This window comes from Danio rerio, chromosome 5, assembly GCF_052040795.2.
Source record: "Danio rerio strain M-AB ecotype USA chromosome 5, GRCz13ab, whole genome shotgun sequence".
Lineage (NCBI taxonomy): Eukaryota > Metazoa > Chordata > Actinopteri > Cypriniformes > Danionidae > Danio > Danio rerio.
In genome coordinates, this window is record NC_141025.1 from 23,956,227 (window position 1) to 23,983,431 (window position 27,205).

The window sequence follows — 27,205 nt, forward strand, 5'->3', positions numbered from 1 at the left end:
TGTGTGGACAAAACACTCACCACATGTAGAATCTTATTCTCTGTTTCATACACTGTGCAATCCTAAGTGAAAAAGAAATTGTGCGTTAGATTAATAAAGGATGCTGTTTGTTAAATACCAAAACACACTCACATGTGCATACAAATAGACACACACACACACACACCTGCTGTACTATGGTGGTTAGCTCTAGACAGAGCTGAACAATATTGTTCTTCAGCACTGAGTACTCAGAAACACTGACAAATGGAGACCTGTAAACAAAGCAAAACACACACACAGAAATCAGTGCATTTTTTACACATTATAGATAGAGGATGGGAACAAAACCTGGACTGAACTTGCTTTTGAGCACCACAGGCCATGTGCGCCAATCCTCTGCGAACCTGATAAATATTGAGCTGGTTTGCTTTTTGAACGACTCATCAAGGCTAATTGACTCACGTTTGATTCAATCCTATAAGGTCTGATTTCAGTTAGTTACATCTGCAATATTAAATGGTTTTGGGTCTGTTTCGTTCAGCCCAGGTGAGTTCACGACCTGTCGCTGTGTGTTTGACTACCTGTCCAGCCATGCTAGTAGGTTTTTAGCTGCTCCAATGAGGTCCACGACTGATGTCAGGAAGTCGTTTGGAAGGCGTCTTGACACTCGTCCGTCATAATGTCCTCCCCGACGACGTCCTGTGATGAAGTTCTGCAGATTCTTAGCGGATGCATTGAGTTTGTGTGACAAAGTCCGCAAATTCTCAGTCTCCAGACCATAGTTCTGCAACAAAACAGACCTTTTGTTTAAACAATTTTCTTGAAGTTTCTTTTTTAAATGATGATAATAATAATAATAATAATAATAATACATTTTTGCAACAGTGCAAAACTTCTTTTGGTGGCAGCCAACTGCTGTAAGGATTAACTTAAAGCTCTTGTGAAATTAAAAGAAAGTTTTTTAGAAGATAGTATCAGTATGTTAGTTTTAAGGATATTTAAAAGCTATAAAATAGTGACAAAATTCACATTTAGAAGACATAAAACTGATATAAACATATAAAGCCTGCCGTTTTTCACTTTTAATTAACTGGATTGGGGGTTTTTTTCCACGTCATCTCATACTTCAGTTTCTCATTGCATATTGACCAATAAAATGCTCTCTAGTACCTAACATGCCCAGCCCCCTTCAAGACACTTCTCAAATTAACCTTCGCTAAGCTACAACCGAAAACCACCACACACCAACCGTAGCTACGCACAGGAGGTCTGTCAAGCTTTTGAGGGATGGAAACAAGCCAAAGCATTGTGCATATGGGTTTTGCAAACCTGATACCCGGTATTCTAAAAGTTTAGACAGGGTAGTGGAATTTTTTTCCTTTTCCAAAACCTAAAACAAATCCCAGCGTGGATCAAGCTGTGTGAGGGGCTGTAAAAGCAGCATAATCCACTCATATTTCCATATGTTTCAAGCTACGAACACTTGGATTACATATCAACAGAACAAAACAGATATAATCACAATCTAAAGACTCGTGATCAAAATACTTCACCTGTAATTGTTTTTCACTCATTTATAACCCTCATGTCCATGTCAGAGCTACAATTCACAAATGTTTTTGTCGGTCTTTTGGAGTGATGACGTTATAGTGGGTTAGTGTTTGCTTTAATATTTGGTGTGGGATTAATATTTGCTGGTAGGGAAAATCTATTTGTTCACTTCTGCTATGTATACTTTAATTTGCATTTCAATTTATTTATTTATTCCACTTAACTGCAAATTAGAATAGAAACAATATAAAAAGCTCACAAACACACTGGCAGTTATGGGTGCTGCTGTACATTGTTATGGGTAAATAATTCTAGTTATTGGCACAAATCCATCAATTTCCCCTTTCTGGCTGTTCGTTATATGAATGAATTATGTAGAAGCACTGTCCATGCGTGTTACGGTTAGTAACGCTATATTTCATTGCACAACAATTAATCTACCAGGCTTTTCACACGATTGTGCGTTTGTGCAAATTTGCAAGGTTTATTCAGCTAAAATGCAGTGGCAGTTAAGACTTTCCAACAATTATTTTAATAAATGACTTCAAAATTGATGATACTAATAACAAATGGTTTTTCAGTACCAAATCATGTTAAAATGTTTTTTATGAAGGAACAATTGACTGCTGAAAATTATTTCTTTTGCCAACACGTGATTGAATAACATTTCCAAATGTTTTAAAATTAAAATAAAAAGAATCATGTCAAATTGTAATAATAATACACAATATTGTTGAGTTTTTGGTCTTGCATGGAGATATGAAACTTTAAAAAAACTAAAACATTAAAAAATTTTAAACATTGGTAGCCTGACAAACCATCTCAGATGTATTTATTTCATTTAAAATATTGTTTTCAACATATAATCAAGCAGTTATGTCTAAAAGAGTCCAGGTCAGTAAACCGAAGCACAGCAGGCATTCATGCGGCTGATTTTATCATTCAGAAACATAAAACATCACATTCTAGGCACCGAATGTAGCAGAAAAACCTATCAAGCTGCATTTTCTCAGCATGTACAGAGGGTCACCAATTCACACTAACCGAGAAACTCCCAAATAAAACTCTGCCTACACTGTGAAATGAAATAAAGCACACAATCACGTCTCCATTCATATCTAGAAAAGGCATTCCTCAGAATAAATCTCATTTTCTTAGAACTGCTGCTTGGAGAGCTGCGAAACCCATCATTTCTGTGAATCGATCAGATGAATAGTTCAATCACCGGACCGTTCTGATCCACGCTGTCTTGTGTTTCAATGCTTTTAGTCACAAACAGCAGATTTCCTCTCAGATTTGTTTGTAGTATTAATCAGCTGGGCCAACATCTCAGACAGGAGAGGTTTTCTCTGTTTTTTTTTTTCTTTATAAGGTGTTTATTGGTACCTGCAACTCTGACGTGTAGTTTCCTACAGTCGTGACTGTTGTTCTCTTATCTAATTCAAGCTCCACAATCACTGCATAAATTAGAGCCACAATGCATATTAATATGCAGACACCCACTGAATGTTCCAGCCATTATTATGAATAGATGCTTTTATAAATAGGCTCAGCGGGAAGATCTTGGTGATGTTGTCCATCATTTCAAGGCCACTTTCTAAAAGCTCTGTGAGACGCCTTTAGAATCCAAATAAGTTTCCAGGTAGCTGGGAGTTGGCCTGCTTGATTTATTGAAAAGAAAAATTTTATCTAGATTCATCCCTATCCAGCCAATTATATTTTTAAAGTCAGGAGAGGTGGTCGCACAAGTCTTCACATTGTTTTATATATGTCGCCCAGCAAACATTGACACCTCCAAATGGTGTTAAAAGTGTCACATGCTGTATTTATAAGGTATAATTCACCCTAAAATGTAATCTCTGTCTTAATGTAATAATGTATTCCCTGCCACAAAATCACATGTGAGCTGACGAAGATTTTTGGAAATTGTTGCAAATTTATTGAAAATAATAAACCTGAAAATTACATATACAGAAATATTCACAGCCTTTGCCGTGAAGCTCTAAATTGAGCTCAGGTAAATGCTGTTTCCACTGATCATTCTCGAGATGTTTCAACAGCTTAATTAGAGTTCACCTGTGGTAAAATCAGTTGATTGGACATAATTTGAAAAGGCTTACACCTGTCTATATAAGGCCCCAGGGTTGACAGTACACATCAAAGCACAAACCAAGCATGAAGACAAAGAAATTGTCTGTAGACCTCAGAGACAGGATTGTCTTAAAGCACAGTGTCCTCCATCATCCATAAGTGGAAGAAGTTTGTAACCGCCAGGACTCTTCCTAGAGCTGAGCGGCCATCTAAGCTGAGTGATCAGGGGAGAAGTGCCTTAGTCAGGAAGGTGATCAATAACCCCATAGTCACTCTGTCTGAGCTACACCATACCTTACAGAAGGACAACTATCTGTGCAGCAATCCACCAATCAGGCCTATATGGTAGAGTGGCTAGACGGAAGTCACTCCCTGCCTGGAATTTGCCAAAATGCATCTGAAGTACTCTCAGATCATAAGAAACAAAAGTCTATGGTCTGATGAGACTAATCTCAATTCTACCCCTTAGCCCTTCCCCTTCCCCAATTCTCTTTAGCTTGAAGGTGTATAGCTAAGGGGAAGGGGTAGATACCCCTTCGAACCGAGATTTTTCAGGACCACATTTGAAACCAAGCGGTAGGAAAATTTCCCAGAAAACATCAGCCACAATGGCAGCATAGCTCCACCCGGAAGAAAGGAGATCCACAAATTAGTATTTTTTTGTCATTATTAGGAATTTTTACAACAAACAAGCACATGTTGTAAAACATACAAAACCGCGTTCGTGTTTTACCATCAGGCTTTAAAAAAAAAAAATGCTAAAAAAAATATAATCTATAATAATAACACCTATATAGTAGTCCCACAACATTTTGACACTCAATGACACTCGAGTATCCTGTCAGGAAAGTGTAATGGCTGGGAATGACCTTTTTACAGTGCCTGCTATAATGTTAATGTTGTTTTTTGTGTGTTTACATAGATGAATATGGCCACTGTGTAAATGTGCAGTACAGTTACGATCTTATTGCCACATTATATAGTTATGACAACATAATATATGCCTTTAGTGATTTCCTGAAGATAAATACCTAAAAATAAAGCAACTGGAATAACTACAGCAGTCAGGATCGTCTGATCTCATATGAAGCAAGAGATCACAATGACATTTGATGACATGTGCAGATGTTGTAGTGCTGTCCCAATTCTTAGGGGTAAATTTTGAAGCCCTTCCTCTTTAAAAAAAAAAAATTAATTGGGCCTAAAATTGAACTCTTTGGAGAATGCCAGGCGTTACGTTTGGAAAAAAAAAAAACAGGCACCGCTTATCACTAGGCTAATACCATACAGTGAAGCATGGTGGTGGCAGCATCATGCTGTGGGGATGTATGTCAGTAGCAGGAACTCGAAGACTAGTCAGGATAGAGAAAAAGATGAATGCAGCAATGTACAGAGACATCCTGAATGAAAACCTGCTTCAGAGTGCTCTTGACCTCAGACTGGGACGACAGTTCATCTTCCAGCAGGACAATGAACCAAAGCACGCCGCCAAAACATCAATGAAGTGGCTTCACAACAGCTATGTGAATGTCCTTGAATGGCCCAGCCACAGCCCAGACCTAAATCCTATCGAACATCTCTGGAGAGATCTAAGAATGGCTGTACACCATCGCCTCCCATCCAACCTTGAGAGGTACTGCAAAGAGAAATGGGCAAAAATTCTCAAAGACAGTCGTGCCAAGCTTGTGACATCATATTCAAACCGACATGAGGCTGTATTGAGTATTGAGCAAAGGCTGTGAATACTGATGTACATGTGTTTTTTTTTTCAGGTTTTTTATTTGTAATAAATTTGCAACAATTTCAAAAAGTCTATTCCAAATTGTCATTATGGGGTATTGTGTGTAGAGTTTTGTGGAAATAAAAGAATTTTAACCCATTTTGGAATAAGGCTTTAACATGGAAAAGTGAAGATCTATGAATACTTTTCGGATGCACTGTATTTATTTTTATTTTTTTCAAAATAATAGCCTACTCAAATTAACCTTTATTTTACACCTACAGAATGATGAGAAAATCGTAATCTTGGTTTTTAAGCAAAAAAAATTGTGATTCTTATTTTAGCCAGAATCGCGCAGCCCTAGCTGGGTAGTATCAGAAAATGAACACAAGTGGGAAAAAATGTAAAAGAGGAAACCCTGTAAGGTCAGCAAAACCTTGTGCGGATTTAGTGATATGGGGACACTTTTATTTTTTATTAAAAATTAGAAAATGTTTATTGCAAAATCTCTAGGAGTAATTGTGTTTTAGAGGTCAGCCATTATGTTTTATTTTGTTTTGTGTTAATTATTTACAAAATTCAGCAGCATACTCCAGAGACATTCTGTAATGTATTATTTATTTTGTATCATGTAGACTGCTGAAAAATTAAGCAGAAATGTGAAGTTTTAATTTGAGTTATTGTAAGTGACTCTTTGGATGTGCACTCACTGAATGCTCTGTGTCTTTAAATGATTAAATGATTAAAATGAAAAGTTTCACTAGATGATTTGAACAGCTCTATTTAGAAAGATTTGATTTACTTAGGTAGAGTGGGGTGATCAAGTCTTTTTCTATACAGTGCGTTTGCATAAATTATAATAAGTCGCAAGCACACATACATATATATTGTATATACTATTGTAGATGCACACATTGCGATATCGATGCTCAAATAAAATTTGGTTTGTATTTCAGATAGTTAGTTGTATTTTCAGCTCTAATTATAAAGTTCTGATTTAAATCAATGGATCATTTATTTCATAGCATTTGCACAATTGTATTTATGCTATATCATAGTTATATATGTCTATATTTAACCAAACATTCAAATTGGATTTCTGGTTGCTTCTGGAAACATGTTTCAATGTTTTCAATATCTTTTAAACTAAACTAAAAATGTTCATTGATTAAAATAATAATAATAACGATGGCTCAGTGGTTAGCACTGTCACCTCACAGCAAGAAAGTTGCTGGTCTGAGTGCCGGCTAGACCAGATGGCATTTCTGTGCAAAGTTTGCACGCTTTTCCCATGTTCACATGGGTTTCCTCCAGTGCTCCGGTTTCCCCTACAATCCAAAGATATATGCTATAGCTGAATTAAATTGAAACTAACTTGGCCGTAGTGTGTGTAAATAATTGTATGGGTGTTCCCCAGTACTGGGTTGTGGCTGGAAGGGCTGTGTAAAACATATACTGGAACTGAGACTAGGCTAAAGGAAAAGAAACGAATGAATAAAAAATAATAATAACATCAAATACAATAAATGTACAAAACAAATAAATTGGCAGGTGACAGAGATAAAATAAGATAAAGTCGAAGTAGTACTAAAATTACATTTTAAAAAAGACAAAATACCCAAAAGCAAAATTATTAAACTTAAAATTAAATTAAAATTAAACTATAATAATAAAAGATATCAAAATAAAAAATAGAATAATATATAACTATTAAAAAACCCTGATGTCAAAAAGGGACTGCTGTCTGCAAAGTTACTGCTCAAATTGTTTTGAAACCCATTCGCATTTATTGATGTCCACAAGAAACGTCAATACAATTCAACCAGGGTCAACGCTGTGCAATGTTTTTGTTAAACACCAACACTCACTGTGTGATCAACTCACATGCAAAGCAAAGTCAAGCCTCATCATTTATGTGCTCACACAGTAAACTCTGATCATCAAGCTACGCATCACATGACTCAAAAATCAACTCCACATTAGACAAGAATGGGGCATAATATGCACAGCTAGGTAAAGCTTTATGTGACTATTTTCAATCTGATAAAGTTTCTTTTACAGCATCGATGTTGTAATGTAATTAATTACTATACATTCAGTTAAATAGACTTAAGCATTCATTTAGTTGTTCAAGCGTAAAACAAGATGAAAGATTGTGTAAATGCTAGTGCCGCCAGGGTCAGCAGGCAAGTGCCTAAACTCCATTGAAAATACTGGGGTTAATTAAACTGTCAGATTTTACAGACATAGCAAGTAGAAATGGAATTAAATGCAGTGTTTTTGTCCGATCTGAGACCCACTTCATAACGTATATCTATCAGGCAATGAAGAATAATCTTTAAAGAAATCAGACCTTAAACATGGCAATTTTAGAATGGAAAGACTGTTCACAGGAAGTGCTGAGACTGGCTGACTGAAATTAAAAGTCCATGTGCATATAGCTCATTGCAGCTCTTATCCAGCTTTACTAATAAACCTGAATTCTCCATCTGAGATGAGCTGCTGATGCTATTAACTGTAGCACAGGGATTTACAACCGGTTGGCATCAGCGATCCTGCAGGTGGGCTGCGAGAGAACGTAAAATTAAGCTATATTAAAATGACAAAAAACATGATCGCGTCTGCAACTTGTACACGTTAAGTCTGTTTATTCACTAACTATGCTTGAAGTGAAAGTCTCTCTTTGTGTATTTTTGTGTAAACTATTTAATATATCCGTATAGTTGTCCAAATTAATGTCCTGTAAGTGTTAAAACAGACGCCTGCCTATACAGGAGGTTCTAGTGAGGCTCTCTAGTGAGCTTCAGACGTGCTCCGGCAGAGCTGTTCACTGTTCCTGTAAGCGATCTCCCAATAATATCCAGCTGCAAATTCGACCGCCATCAGATCGACGCATTTCAACAGATTGAGGGTGTTTTACTGTATTTTACATCTGTTTGTATATTTTTTAATATTAATTATTTAATAGTAGATATTTAGTCAGTTCAGTTTAAAGCAGATACGGGTCTTTTGCAGTCTCCCTGTTGACCTGTGGTTCTCATTGAATCGGTGTATGTTTTATATATATATATATATATATATATATATATATATATATATATATATATATATATATATATATATATATATATATATGAGCATCTCATACAATCATACAAACATTTTGGAGAAAATGTCGCACAGGTGAGCTTTCAAAAATTGATCAGAGAAAGAAGTGAAAAAGGTTGAACCCCTGCTCAAGCAGAGTTAGACTGACATCTAGCTCCTCCTCTCATTCTATGATGCATAAACTCCTCCAGCAGCAGCCAATCAGAATCCAAAACACACCATCCCTCCCCTACACAAACACATTCTCTATACCTTCTTTTTTGTGTGTGCTAGTACTGGTTGGAAGACTCCCGCTGGGTGCTAATCATTCAGTGTTAAGCGGAGTTTGATTAAAATGTCTGTTGTGTCATTAATAGAAAACAAACACATCATTATCACAGCCAGTCTCTCTCTCACACACACACACACACACACACACACACACTCACACACACACACACACACACACACCAGTGCACAGAGTAAGTCCACAGCCTCCAGAATGAGCTCCTGGTGTCCGATGCGGGTCACGCCAAGCTCTTCCAGCTCCTGATGGGTGATGTGCAGCAGCTGCTCTCCGGTTATCTGTTCCCGCTCAAACGTCCTCATATACTGCAGCAAACAGTCATCCAGCCCTGAGAGAAAGAGACACGGAGAGAAAATCACAATCATGTGATCGTAATTCATTTATGCTGTGTAATAAACTTAAAACGCGAGCTGGTGTAATGGTGTGCCTCTCCACGCAGTCATTAAGATGATTAATACACACCGCTCACACACAAACACACAACGTAATGCACAAGCACACCGTAAACCTGCAAATGATGTCAAGTGGCTGATTCCACTAACACTTTGTGCCCCAAAAAAGAAGATAAGCCACTTATAGATTGCAGACACGTCTCTCTGAAAGACACACACACCTGCATTTCGCAAGGCGGCGACACACACACACATTTAGAGGATGAGGTTGAGAGGCTCTTCAGATGGAACATTCTGAACTTGCAGATACACACAAGCTCAGTGTCCTTCATAACCTGCTCTGTAGTCTCATATACACACACACACTCAAGACATCCTGTGTGTTGTTTTACCATTATGTTTGTGTGTGTGTGTGTGTGTGTAGGATGTCCTTCAGCTAAACAGACTCTCTCTCTCTCTCTCGTGCTCATTTTCTTCATTCTCTCGTTCTGCTCCAGCTATACGGGCTGCTTGGCAACGGTTGCTTAGAGACGGGGAGGTAAGCCTGCGCTGAGAATGATAAAAGCCTCCATTTCCTACAGTCCTACACACACACACACATATCCATACTGGAAACACGCACGCATTTAAGTACACTGCAAACACACTTTTCACGCACACAAGATTTCAAGAAATGCTAAAAGGAGAGGTGTTGAGCTTATTCACCAGTTGGGATTGCTAAAATTAATCTTTGCCCACGGTTTCTTCAAAACTCCCCCCATTCGCTATTGGCTGGATGAGCAGATAGTCGAGCCCCATTCTGATGCTATTGGTCGGATGGAAATAGACTGGTTTTATCAAGCTTATTTTTACCAGAAGAGCTGGAGCTGCTTTTTTAGGTTGAGGATTTCGGTGTTAGGGATTTCTAGGTAAGGTAGGCATATCATAAAGTTTGCACATTTATTAGCACAATTATAAATATACTGGTTTGTAGCATATATGCACCGATTGACCCGCCCACTGCCATCCCTAAACCCAGCCAATAGTGTTTTCAAAAGCCCCGATTGATCCGTCCACTGCCTTCCCTAAACCCAGCCAATAGTGTTTTCAAAAGCCCAGATTGAATCGCCCACCGCCTTCCCTTAAGGCTGATTTATACTTCTGCGTCAAATGCCGGCGTTGCTGACGTGCACCTCTCAAAAAATGTAACTACATGTCACAACGAGGCGTAGCGTAAGCTCTGTGATTGGTCGCCTTGGTAGCGCTGACGAGTCTGGGCGGGACTAAGAGCCGCTTGAATGGTGCGAGCCCGATGAAGCAATTGTTTACAAGTGTGGAGTCCCGTGAAGGAGCTCCGGATGGAAAGTTTTGTTTTGTGTTTACCTCATAGTTAAAGTTGTTGCACGTACGCCGGTTCCTGCCTCAAAATGAGCGAGTTTGAGCCACATGTACATCCCAGAAGTGTTTAGGAAAAGCAAAAAAGCAGCGAAGAAACTCGACACAGAGGAACATTTACACCTCACTGTCAACTAGCGTTTCGGAAGTGTTAATGCAGACCAACAGAGACAGCGCGCAGAAGTATAAATGCACAGCTACGCGCGTTACATGCGCCGTGGGTTACGCCGGTCACTTGACGCAGAAGTATAAACCAGGCCTTTATCCCAGCCAATAGTGTTCTTAAAATCCCCGATTTACCCGCCCACCGCCTTCCCTAAACCCAGCCAATAGTGTTTTTTTAAAAGCATCGATTGACCTGCCCACCGCCTTCCCTAAACCCAGCCAATAGTTTTTAAAAGCATCGATTGACCCGCCCACCGCCTTTACTTAACCCAACCGAGTGTTTTCAAAAGCACCGATTGACCCACTCATCGCCTTCACTTAACCCAACCAATAGTGTTTTCAAAAGCACCGATTGACCCACTCATCGCCTTCACTTAACCCAACCAATAGTGTTTTCAAAAGCACAGATTGACCCACTCATCGCCTTCACTTAACCCAACCAATAGTGTTTTCAAAAGCACAGATTGACCCACTCATCGCCTTCACTTAACCCAACCAATAGTGTTTTCAAAAGCACCGATTGACCCACTCATCGCCTTTACTTAACCCAACCAATAGTGCTTTCAAAAGCATTGAATGACCCGCCCACCGCCTTCCCTTAACCCAACCAATAGTGTTTTCAAAAGCACCGCATGAACTGCCAACTGCCTTTATTAACCCAACCGATAGTGTTTTCAAAAGCAGCGATTGACCTGCCTACCTCCTTCTCTTAATCCAACCGATAGTGTTTTGAAAAGCACCGATTGACCCGCCCACCGCCTTCTCTAAACCCAACCGATGGTGTTTTCAAAAGCAACTCAGAAAAAGAAAAGCCCTCGTGTCCTCCTGATTTTTACCACTTTATCAGATCTCACCACATTCTTACCCTGTTATTTATTTTATTTTTAGCCTTTTGTTTTTGTTTTATCTTCTTTTTGAAACCATTCTTCGCCAGACTCGAACCCCATTGCCATGGTCAACCCCTCTCTAGTTCGCCGACTTACACGGTAAGCCACTGGGCAAACTAATAACAGTGGAAACAGCCTTCCACATGTAGGAAATTGGTCCGCTAATAGCGCAAAAAGAAACCAAAGCTATCGGCGGCATCGTACCACCCCGTACAGTCTGTTATAAAGATGAAATGCAGCCATATGTAGCTCTGGCTACATAGTTTCACGCTCTCCAGAAATGTACACAGGGGTAAGTTTTCACAATGAGCCTGTATTGCTATAAAATCTCATATATTTGACCAAGTTGAAGCCACAAAAATGAGGCTCTCATGAAATTTTGTTTAGTTTTCTACAAAAAAATGGTCTGCAAGTTATAGCCGAATCAATAAATGTTTTATGCATTCTCTTCTCACAAATCCATGACTGCCTGCCAAAGTATCAATTCAAAGCATACACTAAACATAAAAACGTTTAGTCAGACTTGTTTTCTTTCTGTCTTTCTTTTTTTGAGCCTTCAAATAATATCCAATTTAAGATGATTGCTAAAATATTTAATTCGGGATTAAATTAGACGCAAATTGACACTTAAAGGGTTAAAAAAAAGTAGCTTAACTTTGTAAAAATCAGGAACCATTGTTGTTAGTGACCCAGGTGGTCATTAGGTGAACTGCAGCCTACTTAATATATGTTGCGTACAAGAGACTGAACGATTCCTTACTCTGATATACTGAAGGTAAAGTTGTTTTTCATCCTTTTGATTATAAGTAGACAAGTTAGAAATAGATCTGAAGTGACTTTTATACTTTTAATGAACATCTAGATGCTGTTTTTTGCTTGACATTGACATAACCATGCATTATTCATGTGGTATGGAACAGTATCGGGGCTCTCAGGAGTGAAGTATGCCTGTACTGTAAGATACATCCTTTTGAATTCCCCAGCAAAAACAGCCTTAGCCTAAAAATCTCTCTGCACGCTTTTATAGACAACAAAGGAAGCTGTTCTCACATTGCAGATTAAATTTTTTTAAATATATTTTATAGATTACTTTATAAAAACAGCATCTCTAATATGATTTAAAAAGCTGATTGCGTCAGGATTCACCAAACAGATGAAAATGTTCATGTCAGATCAGATAGAAATAGCTCATTAATTTATAAACTGCTATTTTCCATTTTCATCCTTTGCAGCACTGTTAGCTGTGCATATTAAGCTGGGACATGAGAGAGTGCTTCATCAGAAAAAAATGGTAATTATCATGCATAATTACATGCAATTCTCTATGAGTATGGCCTCCTTTAGGAAACACACACACACATAAACTAGATGTAATCTCTTCAGGTCCCTGTTCTGCTTTACAGCCCACCATCTCACATCTGCACTAACACATTACTCTACACTGATCCAAGAACAGATCCAAGAACAGCTGACAAAGAGAAAAATGTATCAGGTCCCTCCCACTGAGAGAGGTGAGTCATCATGAGGAAACCCCTCAGAAGATGATCAAACACACTCTCAAACACAAAGGCCTGCAAACATCCAAACGCTACTGCTGCTGCGTCTGCTTTTGATGCACCACATTTTGGATAAAAGAAATCGCTCCATCTTAATATTTTGTATTTTTACGTTTTGGAGGTCATTTGATAACCCCAATGAGCTCACGTGATCAAATATGTCATGGATCACTAAAATTCCATATGTCCATTATATGCTTATATATGTTCATTAAACAATCCCCAAAAACGATCTCACAATCCAAATAACCATATTAATGAGTAAACCATTCAGCAGAGCAGTTCCTTCAAATGCATGGATTTGTTCACAAACCTCAAGGCTGTCCATTGAACTGTAAACATGCTGTCCAATCAGGTAGTGGTAGCTTTTGTGCATGAATTTACTGCTGTAATTGATTTTGTGTAGACATCTATAATGACCTACAACATCGGTTCTCAAACCTGGTCCTGGCATGCTGCCGCTCTGCTTATTTTGCATGTTTCTCTTGTTTAACACACATGATTTACATGTGGGCATGTGGCTTAGTGTTTAGGACTGTCGCCTCACAGCAAAAAGGTTGCTGCTTCAAGTCCGACTTGACCAGTGGGCATTTCTGTGTGGAGTTTGCATGTGTTGGTTTTCTCCGGAGGCTCCGGTTTCCCCCACAGTCCAAGACATACGATACTGCTGCTCTACATATTTTGAAAAAAACAAAATTGTCCATAATGTGTGAATGCGAGAGTGTAAGGGTGTTTCCGAGTACTTGGTTGCGGCTGGAAGGGCATCCGCTGTGTAAAACATACACTGGAATGTTGGTGGTTCATTCCACTGTGGCGACCCTTAATAGATAAGGGAGTAAGCCAATGGAAAATGAATGAATGAATGAATGAATGATTTAGATGTGAAGAGAGCATCAATACAGAACCATGTTTAGATCAACATATTCTCTACATAGCGTTCACTGCTCTCTACCCCTTGCACATGGGAAAATTGGCAGCACACTGTTTGCTTAACCATTTTATTTAAAAGGGTTATTTAACCGTAATCATCAATTTGCATACAAGTCACCTATCGCACGTTTTTATACAATTTGTATTGAAAACACCTCATTTGAATTGGAATCATGGCAAAATATCGAATGATGTCTACTTTGCAAAGCACTTATGGTCGAATGGAACAAACCTCTGAAGTGGTAAGGGAAACATACGCCAGGACAAGCTTTGAAAACCACTTATCTACAACAAACCTCAGAGATCTTTGATGATAAGACTGTTTTTTCATCTTTCTATTTAATAATGGGAAATAATCTTAATTGCACACTTTATATATGAATTGTAGTCGACTGCATAAAACTCGGAACTTAACACCCCTAGTTTGAATCCTGTTTGACCTGCATGGTTCAACAGTATGTCGGATGCAGTGCTTTACACAGGTTTAAAATATACTTGAGATGGTGGCCGGATTAAAACACACAATTTACCCACAAGACAAAAATAGTTAACTATATGCAACAAACAAAACATAATTTAACTTTTGACAATAATTGTATTATTTATTTACACTGCTTCTTTTTAATGGTTAAAGTAAAAAAGACCATTTCTCTTACTTGTATGCTATTCAGGAGCCATGTGCACCCACTGACAGGTCAAATCTGCTTCTCTATTTCTTTCAAGTTCAAAGCAAACTTGAATGCCTAATCATTCATGTATATAAGATATGTAATATATTGACATCATAAAATTAAAATGATTAAAATGTGTACATTATTTAAATAAGACAAATGCATCGATTAATCATTACTAATGGTGTACATATATTTTGCAGCCAGTTTAGATCAGTCATTTCATACTCTCCGAATAAATAGTAAAGCTATTCTTAGTCTTTATATTAAAGAATTATTTATGTTATGTTTCCCTCACTCGTGACTGTGTGCGCGTGCACATTAGAAAGCAAAAGCATCAGCCGAATCACAGACATTTTAGGAGCTTAAGAAACCTTGCCGGCTGAATTTTTTAAGTCTCAAAAAGGCAGTAGTGGACAAGCAACTGCACATTATTTACTTAATACTTACTGCTATGTCAGAGTCATCCTCTATAGATAAAGGTCCAAAGGTCCTGAGATGTTCAAAGTCGAAAACATTCCATGTGCCTCCAACAGTGATCATAAAAAAGCTCAGAGAACACTTTTGTGTGCCAAAAAAAAACAAAAAACAAAAAAAAACTGCTGTCAATGTCAACTGATGATGATTCTAATGGCAAGATGTTGTACTGCCTGTACTAAACACTTACCCTCATGCACTCTGACATGGCAGAGAATATGTAGATGACCAGAGTTATATTTACCGTTTTTTTTTTTTTTTTTTTGCTACAGAAATGTGTTTTTGGGGCTTCGTATAATTACAGTTAAACCACTGAAGTCAGAATGTTTTGATAATGTATTCGATTTCTTCTCTGGATATCTTGGGACCAATGCTTTCTATGAGGGATGAAGGAGCTCTCCTGTTTCATCTAAAATATCTTCAATTATGTTCCAAAGATGAACAAAGGTCTCAGGGGATTGGAACAACGAGAGGGTGAGTGATTAATGCCAAGCTATTTAGTCATCACGGAGGCTCAATGGTTAGCCCTAATCTTTTTTTTTTTTTCGTAACTTAAGGGAAAAAAATCTAAATTTTGTACCTTTACAGTCAAACTGCCTAACATACTTGCCAGCTGATGTCTGTTGTTGCTGGTGCAGACAACATGCTGCATGTTCACTGTTAAAAAAATAAGCCCCTCATGATAAGTTCAAGACTCTTACATCATAAAATATGTGCAAACTACTCCCCTACTGTTTGCAAAAAGATGCCTGCTGTTTCCATTCAAACAAACACCAGCCAAACATTTTTAAAAAATAATACAGAAAATCCCACACTCTTGAAAATAAAGGTTACTCATTGGCATTCCCTGTAGAACATTTAACATCAGTAGAATATTTTTATTCTATAGAAGATTCTTTATAGTTATAAAATGATCTTTAGATTATCAAAATGTTCTTCGCATTATTAAAAAAATAATTTTCTCGGTAACCAAAATGTGTTTGTTTTTTTATGGCATCGCTGCTAAAACTTCCTTTTTAGAAGCTTTATTTTTGAGAGTGTAAGTGATGAGGGCTGAGTATTTGTGCAGCTACGGTTCATGGAAGGTGATCCACCATTTAAAATGATTTTAAATGAGTGCCTGGAGCCTCCTGTATTAGTGAGAGAAGCTGACCTTGAGCTTCAGGAAGAGCAGGTAATGAGTGATAAAACACTCAGCTCAGGTAAAGTGAGAAAGAGCAGAGCACTTTCCCCACTGATGCAGTCAATTTGTTTTGGGTTCATTAAGCTGAAGGCATTCATCAAATAAGTTCTTTTCAGTTTCTGAATCAGCACAAGAGAGCATGTCTAAATGCTGCTTATTTTGTGACCTGACCTCACTCTTATTTCCATCCCCCCCCTTCAGACAGCCTGTCTGGTCCATCTATTTAGAAAGGGAGTTTTTAGACATTCAGGCTGTATTCAAAAAACACGGGTGTTCATAAAAGCCTCGTGAAATGGCTCGACAAGCTAGATGTTATATCATATCTCCTATTGAAACATTATCTGCATAGGACATCAGCGGCATTTCACAGAATGTTTTTAAAAGTAGATCAAAATGTGTTGGAATAACTGATATACACTACCTGACAAAAGTCTTGACGCTTATCCAAGTGTTTAGAACAAATATTAACTTGACTTCTTGTTGATCATCTGGTATCAGAAGCAGCTTATATAAAAGGCAAAGGCCTCTAGATTATGCTTATTTTACCAAAATAAAATATGATCAAGCCTTGATTTTTAATGATTTAATTAGGACAGTAAGGTCTGACTTTGCAGAGACAAAATTCTTGTCACTTAACAGAAATAATGTTTAATATAGAATATAAAGTCATGGTGCAGTGGAAAGAGAATTAATATTGTGTTTGACTCCCATGAGCTTGGAGGACTGCATCCATACATCTCTGTAGTGACTCAAATAACTTATTAATTAAGTCATCTGGAATGGCAAAGCGTTCCTGCAGGACTACCAGAGTTCATCAAGATTCTTTGGATTTATCTTCAATGCCTCTTCCTTCATCTTACCCTTGACATGCTCAATAATGTTCATGTCTGGTAACTGAGCTGGACAATCCTGGAAAATCTTGACCTTCTTTACTTTCAGAAACTTTGATGTGGAGGCTGAAACCACACCTGTGGTTTGTAATGTAATAGGCAGCACAAATGTCTTGATACCTCAGGCTTTTGATTGTGCCATCCACTCTGCAGATCTCTCACACACCCCCATACTAATTGTAACCCCAAACCATGATTATTCCTTCACCAAACTTGACTGATTTCTGTGAGACTCTTGGCTCCATGTGGGTTCCAGTAGGTCTTCTGCAGTATTTGTGATGATTGGGATGCAGCTCAACAGATGTTGTATCTTCCAAATGATCAACTAGAATTCAAATTATTATTTGTTGCTCTTACAACTGGAATCAACAACAAGACTTTTGTCAGGTAGTGTATATGGCATCTGTTTGCTAGATGACTCGGGTTAGCTTGAAGAGTACATTTGCAAAATAGTTATTAAAATAAAACACATTTTATGTTGGATAAGAAAAGGCTCACACAAAATACTAGTGTACTGCCAAATGAAAGAATTAAAGGGTTAGTTCACCCAAAAATGAAAATTTGGTTATTAATTACTCTCCTTCATATTGTAGTAATCCCCTGAGACAGGCCCGGATTGGCTAATCGGGAGGACCGGGAGAATTCCCGGTAGGCCGGTCCGTTTTTTGGCCGCGAGGGCCGGTGTCCCTAGCTCCAGAATCTGCCGCTCTCAGCAGTCACACTTTTTAAAAATTATTTATTGATCTACTTGACCACAGTCTTCTTATTCATTATTTTACCGCAGCTCTGCTCTTTTTATCTATTTTCTCAGTGGTTAGCACGTTAGGTTATGACGCCGCCAACCCAGGTTCGGTCCTCGTTAGAGTTGAATTTTTATTTTTTTCATTTTTATTGTTAAGACATATAATACTGTAAGGGTTGTTGAACATTTGAAGTTCTAAAACAGCTGTTTTCTCAAAAAGAGACGTGATAGTGTAGTTAGAAACTGAATTAGAAATACCCTTATTTTAATATAGTCAGTGGTGAACTGAGGTGGGCCGGTCTAAGGCTTGACACTCCAGGGCTGAAAAAGAGTCCCACTCCGGCCCTGCCCTGAGACCTTCGTTCATCTTCAGAACACAAATTACGTTTTTTTTAGATGACATCTGAGAGATCACTCATCCTCCAAAGAGAGCAACAGTCACAAATTTTTTTAAGTTAAGAAAAGGAAACAAAAATTCTGTCAAGACATTTCAAATGTATTCAAAATGAAGCTCCAAGAACACTTTTGTACACCAAAAAACTGTATAAATAACTTTGTTTGCCAATGTCTTCTACGTCTTATCTGGATGTGCATTTACTACATGCAATATGATGCTCGTGTGTTGCACTGGTAACTCTAATGGTAGTACCCTGATGAGAAAGAGAAAATACAGATGAAAAGTCATATTTACAGATTTGTTGGCACTCAAAATGTTCTGATCACACTTTAACCTCTGAAGTCACATTAAAATGTTTTGACTATGTTTGTTTTTTTTTTCTGGGTAATTAACAGCAGAATTTTCTTTTTTGGGTAAACTAACCCTTTAAACATTTAAAAGCAAACATTTACACACTCTCAGAAAAAAAGGTACAATGAGGGTACAATTTTGCTCCTAGAGGGAACAAAATATATAATTGTACCTTTAAAGGTCCCAAATTGGTCCTTAGGGCACAATTTTGTACTCAAATGGGCCAAAAAGGTACAAACGTCCAGATTTAGGTTTGAAAGGTACACTTTTGTACCTTTTATAGCACATTTGGGTACATAATTGTACTGTAAGGGACCCTTTTGGCACCTTTAAAGGTACAATTATATATTTTGTTTCCCTATAGGAACAAAATTGTACCCTCAGCTTATAAGATCAAGACACCATATAACACTAATTTTTAATTAATTAATACTAAACATTAATACTGAAATACATAATTTAAAAATATAAATTTAATAAATTGATTGAATAAAATACTTTAATAATTATTTTTTAATGTATTCAAATGTAATTTTTTCTTAAAAAATATTTACAATTTAATGTAGAATTGAATGTAATTTTAATAATTAAAAACGTAAATACTGGTCTTTACTTACTGTTTAAGACCCTAAATGGGATTTAGAATAAGGATCATGCAGAGTGACAGTATCTTCATTCAGGTGGAGATGTTGCTGTCTCTTTAAGAATGCGGCTTGGCAGTGTTTGTTACTGAGGCGGTCGAGTTTGCTCATGCTGGCTGTTTACACAGAACTTCGCACGATTTTCAAAGAAAAGTCTATTTTGGAGTCCACGCTTTTCAGGTAAATATGTATTTATGACATATTTTCAGTTTCATTTTTACATGTGACGCCATGTTCTACTGCTTTTGTCTGACTCTCGTGCCTCGGCTTTCCCCCGCTTAAAGACCGCGAAAAAATTCTCTGGACTGCTTGGTGTACGTTTGCCTGCAGGATGGAGTTGGCTAAGATGTCTGCAGCTTATTATAGAAGTTTATACAATATGATATTGAAGTCACCGCGGGACATAACTTTATAGAAGGTGAGTAAGTTAACTATATGCTATTAGTTTTCACGGTGTAAAAACACCCTTTATCGCCTACGTATTCGCGCCTCATATCTTACGTTACTGCTTTATTATTAAGTGTTGCCACTGCGGAATATAATCGCGACCCAGATAGCAAAACACTCGGGCCAGTTCCGGCTAGTTTCTCGCCTGCCGGAGACTTACCCCTCGGCCCGGCTCCATTTGCTGTACTCGGACCGGATGCCTATGGACTCACTGCTCTATTCGGACTGCTTCAATCGGGCAGCAGTAAGCGAGCCGAGGCTGCCGCATCCGAGCCGGAATCGGCCCGTGAGCAAAGCAAGCGATTATGTAACCGTGGCTAATTACAAACGTGGTGTGTGTATTCCTGTACACGTCTTCGTTTTAGTGTCTACATTAACGTTGAGGAGTGTCCACAAACTCTCATGTCCAGAATTGTTGGTGCTTCACTCTTGTTTATGCTTATGTTAATGTATAATTATTAACGTACCACGTTGTATGAATCGACGTTTTAAGTAATGCTTCGTTCTTTAATGTAATATTTAATACAATACCTTACAGTATTTTAACTATTTTATAAATATCTAAAAATAAACAAATAGTTATTATTTTCTCTTATTGCTTTCCAGAAGTTTTTAAAGTTTCCATTTGACCTTCAGGACAGTTGGAACAACAGAATGCAGCCTGACAGCATCAGACCAGTGAAGGCATTTCATATGAAAGCATGGCTCAGTACAAGATGTAAGTATTTCTCATTATCTGTATACCATGGTTTTAATGACTTACATACTATTTTAAATTTGTAGGTTTTTACTTACAAACAACAATAAATGTACACATATATGTTTAAAATTATTTTCTAGGTATTCATCGAAAGATGAGAGATCAACTGAAGAATGCTATGGACCTGACTCTAAGGTACTCTTTCTAAATTTTCTCTACTTGATTAATATTATTAAATTCTAGCTTTGTATGGATTCCTTCATATTTGTTTGTATGCCACATCTTATGTTCCAGGAATTGATTTTACAGCAGCACTTCTCATGTTGCCAGCCTTGTTTAGCGAGAAACTTCAACATTTTGCTGTACTCAGGTGCGTAAGTTGTTTTCTGTTTAGTATATGCTGTGATAAATGCATTTTATAATTCTTTATATTAGGATTGCAAAGTGGGTAGTCACCTTAAAGCAAAAAGGTCGCTGGTTCGAGCCTCGGCTGGGTCAGTTAGCATGTCTGTGTGGAGTTTGCTTGTTCTTCCCATGTACGTGTGGGTTCCTTCCAAGTGCTCCGGTTTCCCCACAAGACCAAAGACATGCGCTATAGGTGAATTGGGTAAGCTAATTTGTCTGTAGTGTATAAATGTGTGTATGAATGAGTGTGTATGAATGTTTGTATTACTGGGTTGTGGCTGGAAGGGCATCTGCTGCGTAAAATGCTGGATAAGTGGGCAGTTCATTTCACTGTGGCGACCCCAGATTAATAAAGGGACTAAGCCAAAAAAAAAAAATGAATGAGTAAATGAACTTTATATTAATCATTTTATCTGTTATACTTTTTTTTTTTAAATCAGTGAATATTAATTATTTCACATTCTATGCATGTTGACTTTCTCTTCATCAATGATATTAATGAAATTATTGCTTTGTTATTTACAGTGAATCATCTTCACCACATCCAACAGTTCAAGTACAGGAGGACACCACCAACTGAACAACAAAACGAGTTACGGCAGTCTTCAGAGGGATGGCATTGTGATTGGCCGGGTCAATGGTGTGGACGAATATACATTTTTATCCATCTCATTTGAAGAACACCTTGATGTTTCTGCAGTGGAATGTTTTGAATGAACTGTGGACGATGACAAGCCTCGACCCACTCCAGCTACCAGAGGGATCAACCTTGTTTTTTGTTTCTCTACATGCTCTTGGGATAATCACAATCATCAAGTTAATCCAGCACACTGCTCTCATTCATGCATAAAGCAAATTTTTAAATAACTTGTGGTCCTAATGACTATCAAAGAACATTTTCCAGTTATGAGTGCCTTACATGTCATGTTTACCAAAAGCATAAACGTATTGTTACAACAAATTACAACTCCACTTGAGGATGATGAGGAGTAATCTACTGATGTTGAAGAAGAGGCTACTAATGTTTTTGGTTTTCTGCACTGTTGATGCAATTTATAGAGAAACATTGCCTTCATTCTGAAATACAGAGAAAATGTTGATGGCAAATTATTTATTATGACCGAGTATTCTGACTAAAGACAAATACTTTGGACTTTATAAAGTGCAGTACTTGATGTAGCCTGTGTAATGTGTTTATAAATCTTAAACAGTATTCTTGTGGTCTTTGTATTAAGTGTAGATGATTTACTGTACAGTGAGTGAACAATTTTTATTTGTTATCTAAATTGATCTTTTTACTGTTTTACATGTCTGGTTTATACTTGCTGTGTAATTTTATTACTTGACACATTCAGTTGTGAGTTTTAATAAAATATTATTACATTTCTAAATAAAAATGGACATCTGCGAACCAAAATAATTTATTTATTTGTGCATGCAGTCACCAAAGGATCAAAATGCCTGGGTCAGTACCCTGAAAATGCTATATAATATAAGAAGGTACATTTTCGTACCTTCCTTGGGGGTACAAAATTGTCCCTTAAATGGTACAAATGTAGAAGGTACAATTTTGTACCTCTAAACAGAGGTACAAAATTGTACCCTTTAGGGTACCACCCCAGTGACGGGCCATTTGTACCCTAAAAGGTACAATTTTGTACCTTTTTTTCTGAGAGTGCATGTGACATGATTGTTAACACATTAATTATCAATTCTATTTTTATTGCATTGACTTATAATGTCTTAATATTTGATATCTTTGGAGTGGCTGATATAACTTCTGATTTATTTCTCACTCTGAAAATGAAATGTCAAGCACTTTCCATTATGGGATACAGTATTCAGGCCAGGCCAGGGAGCTCTGTTGTATAACGCACATTTTGGCAAATGTATTACAGCTCATCCGGGATTTCCATGCTTAGAGAAAATGTGCATTCTGTATACTGCAGATACAGTGAGAACTGTAGGTTATTCGGAATAGCCACAGTTCAAATGAGTAATTCTCCTTTGGCAGGATGGACTTTTATTAAAACTTGCTGTCCGTTATGTAGAAAGACAAAACTTATTTTAATATGTGCTGCTTTACTACAGAATAGGGTTGTAGCTTTCCCGTTTCCGAAGGAAATCTTCAATGACTATGATGCACTGGGCTTGGTCACAACTGTCAGTGAGCAAGGATACAAATATCCAAAAACTATGATCTGTTGTTTTTTTTAAAAGCCCAAAAGAGCTGTCAAAATTATATGATTTAAAACACCATATTTATTTACAAATATTTAGAAAAACGAATGAGTAAAAAATGTTGTGTATTTAAATACAAGAATTATTTATATCAATTATTGTTTCATGTGTGTCTGCAGAACATGATCCATTACATGAAACAAATACTATAGTAGTTTATGGTAGATACTGTAGTGTTTTCATCCATAAAAGTGAATTATACTGTATACACTCACAAGCCACTTTATAAGGTACACCTGTTCAACTGCTCGTTAATGCAAATTTCTAATCAGCCAATCATTTGGAAGCAACTCAATGCATTTATATATGTAGACATGGTCAAGACGATCTGCTGCAGTTCAAACCGAGCATCAGAATAGGGAAGAAAAAGGATTTAAGTGACCTTGAACGTGGCATGGTTGTTGGCACCAGATAGGCTGATCTGAGTATTTCAGAAATTGCTGATCTATTGGGATTTTCACGCACAACCATCCCTAGGGTTTACAGAGAATGGTCCGAAAAAGAGAAAGTTCTGTGGGTGCAAATGCCATGTTGATGCCAGAGGTCAGAGGAGAATGGCCAGATTTGTTCCAGCTGATAAAAAGGCAACGGTAACTCAAATAACTCACTACTACTGAGGTATGTAAAAGAGCATCTCTGAATGCACAACACGTCAAACCTTGAGGCAGATGGGCTACAGCAGCAGAAGACCACACTGGGTGCCACTCCTGTCAGCTGAGAACAGGAAACTGAGACTACAATTTGCACAGGCTCACCAAAATTGGACAATAGAAGATTGAAAAAAAGTTGCCTGGTCTGATGACTCTCAATTTCTGCTGCGACATTCAGGGTCAGAATTTGGCATCAACAACATGAAAGTATGGATCCATCCTGCCTTGTATCAATGGTTCAGGCTGTTGGTGGTGGTGTAATGGTGTGGGGGATATTTCCTTGACATACTTTGGGCCCATTAGTACCAATTGAGCATCGTTTTAACACTACAGCCTACAGCCTATGACCACAGAGTACCCAACTTCTGACATGACCACATTGAAACGGTCTAATGTATGGTTCAAAAGCACTATGCTATAAAATACAGTAGGATATGTTTTTAATGTGTGTTGTATCTGCCGTTTCTGAGAAGAAGCCATATTTTAACTAAGCCGCTATTAACAGAGGGATCTTTTTGTTTATGTTTGGGGCTGTTGACATGTTGCTAAGTTCACTTATAATAAGCAACACTTATTAAGCCTCTTGGGGTTTAAGTGATACAGATAATGGAGTAAACAAAGTAGACAGTGCAGGTCGCAATAATTCAGCATATGGCTTCTTTATTTACAAAATAAAGCATTTGGATTTTATCATATTATAAATGCTTGATCGCATTTAATGTTTTTCTACACTGAAAAAAAGATTCATTGGATTTACCAAAAAATTCAAGACAAGTTTTTATAAACAAATTATATAGGCTGAATTTAAACAAATTAAATGGAGCAATGTTCAACTTAATTTGTTTGTTTAAATTCAGCCTATATAAATTGTTTGCAATGAACCATTTTCTCAGTGTAGAAAGATCTAGAAAGACATTCCAAGCTAAGTCACTCCTCCTTTCCTGTGTTTTTGGACTATGCTTACAAGCAAGAGATACATAATTAAATACATTATTTAAAATAGTTTGTGTAATGTCACAGCTGTAGAATGCAGTTGTTGCTCCTGTTCATGACTGAACTCTCTGTGCACAGAGAAAGATGAAGCAGTAAAAGGTGAAGTGACAAGCTGGATTTAGCTGCAGTGTATATGTGGCCATTGCTCATTTACATATTCTTCTGAGATTACAACTATACAGAGAGAGTCTTTAAGCGACCCCCCAGCTGTATTACTTTTTGTGCGTTTATATTCATGTGTCAGGCAAAAGCATTTGATTATTTCCAAAGGCATCTTAAATACCAATTTTTAAAAATCCCTAAATATAAATAGACACAAACAAGTTGAATAGGTTTGCAAATGAAATTAGGTCTTTGGAAAGGTTTTATTAAATAAATCAGGTGAGCCACCAGGGCTTATGGAGTGTGCACTCATTTTGTTAAAAGAGATCGATAGAGATTAATGCTTTGATAAGTAATGAGTGAGCAACAACTGTGAAAATAACCAGAGCATATACTGTATAAAATAGATATAACATTTTATTGTGCACATTAGAGCTAAACAATATATTGTTTGAGCATCGATGTACACTCACTGGCCACTTTATTAGGTATACCTGTACAACTCCTCGTTAATGCAAATTTCTAATCAGCCAATCACATGGCAGCATCTTAATGCATTTAGGCATGTAGACATGGTCAAGACGAACTGCTGTAATTGAAATTGAGCGTCAGAATGGGGAGGAAAGATTTAAGTGACTTTGAATGTGGCATGGTTGTTGGTGCCAGATGGGCTGGTCTAAATATTTCAGAAACTGCTGATCTACTGGGATTTTCATGCACAACCATCTCTAGGGTTTACAGAGAATGGTCCGAAAAAGAAAATATCTGATATTGGCAGTTCTGTGGTAGAAAATGCCTTGTTGATACCAGAGGTCAGAAGAGAATGACCAGACTGGTTCCAGCTGATAGAAAGGCAACAGTAACTCATATAACCACTCGTTACAATTGAGGTACTGTATGCAGAAGAGCATCTCTGAATAGACAACACGTCCAACCTTGAGGCATATGCGCTACAGCAGCAGAAGACCACACCGGGTGCCACTCCTGTCAGCTAAGAAAAGGAAACAGAGGCTACAATTTACACCGGCTCATCAAAATTGGACAATAGAAGATTAAAAAAACATTGCCTGGTCTGAGGAGTATCAATTTCTGCTGCGGCATTTGGAATGTAGGGTCACAATTTGTTGTCAACAGCACGAAAGCATGGATCCATCCTACCTTATTTTAATGGTTCAGGCTAGTGGTGGTGGTGTGATGGTGTGGGGGATATTTTCTTGGCACACTTTGGGCCCATTAGTACCAGCTGAGCACTGTGTCAATGCCACAGCCTACCTGAGTATTGTTGCTGACCATGTCCATCCCTTTATGACCACAGTGTACCCATCGTTTGACATCTACTTAAAGTAGGAATCATCTCAGACTGGTTTCTTGAACATGACAATGACTTCACTGTACTCAAATGGCCTCCACAGTCACCAGAACCTAATCCAATAGAGCACTTTTTGGTTGTGGTGGAAAAGGAGATTCACATCATGGCCAACAAATCTGCAGCAACAGCGTGGTGCTATCATGTCAATATGGACCAAAATCTCTGAGCAATATTTCCAGTACCTTGTTGAATCTATGCCACTAAGGACTGAGGTAGCTCTGAAGGCAAAAGGGGGTCCAACCATGTACTAGAAAGGTGTACCTAATAAAGTATATGCTCTTCAAATCATCTGGTGTAATTATATTGATATCGCAGCTAAACAAAATACTGCAATTTTTCTAATATCGTGCAGCCCTAGTACACATGCAGCGAATAAGAGACTGAACATTATTCAAGACTCTGATATACTCATGGTGAACTTCTTTTTTATTCATTCATTCATTTTCTTTTTGGCTTAGTCACTTTAATAATCTGGGGTCGCCACAGTGGAATGAACCACCAACTTATCCAGCATATGTTTTACACAACGGATGCCCTTCCAGCTGCAACCATCACTGGGAAACACCCATACACTCTCATTTACACAGAATTTAGCCTACCCAATTCACCTATACCGCATGTCTTCAGACTTGTGGGGGAAACCGGAGCACCCGGAGGAAACCCACGCCAACATGGGGAGAACATGCTAACTCCACACAGAAATGCCAACTGGCCTAGCCGAGGCTCGAACCAGCAACCTTTCTGTGAGGTGATCTTGCAACCCACTGCACCACCATGAGACCCATTTCATTTTCATTCTTTGCTTTTTGCAAGAGTAAAAAGAGGCTGGACAGAACATTGTAGCGATATACAGGGAACATCCACTGCTGTTTTAAGGATTGTGTGTCAAATGCATTGCAGGTTT

At 37.8% G+C, this 27,205-nt stretch overlaps 1 protein-coding gene and 1 long non-coding RNA gene across 7 annotated transcripts in view; one reads left to right on the forward strand and one right to left on the reverse strand.

Moving 5' to 3' along the window:
- The window catches only part of si:ch211-26b3.4, an 81,025-nt gene that overhangs the window by 44,467 nt on the left and 9,353 nt on the right, over positions 1-27,205 (reverse strand). The window contains exons 2-5 of the mRNA XM_087253442.1: positions 8,903-9,066; positions 564-766; positions 167-254; positions 21-62 (exon numbers count right to left, since the gene is read on the reverse strand). Coding sequence (XP_087109568.1) covers positions 21-62; positions 167-254; positions 564-766; positions 8,903-9,066 — 497 coding nt within the window. The remainder of the gene's footprint in view (positions 1-20; positions 63-166; positions 255-563; positions 767-8,902; positions 9,067-27,205) is intronic.
- On the forward strand, positions 19,472-22,357 carry LOC147843951 (uncharacterized). 6 transcript variants are annotated; one of them, XR_015491137.1, is made up of 7 exons: positions 19,472-19,574; positions 19,679-19,812; positions 20,448-20,559; positions 20,682-20,736; positions 20,836-20,911; positions 20,977-21,148; positions 21,472-22,357. It is a non-coding gene; the product is annotated as an uncharacterized LOC147843951 (long non-coding RNA). The 6 variants fall into 6 exon arrangements; XR_015491139.1 differs by having other exon boundaries at positions 20,977-21,139; XR_015491138.1 differs by having other exon boundaries at positions 20,478-20,559.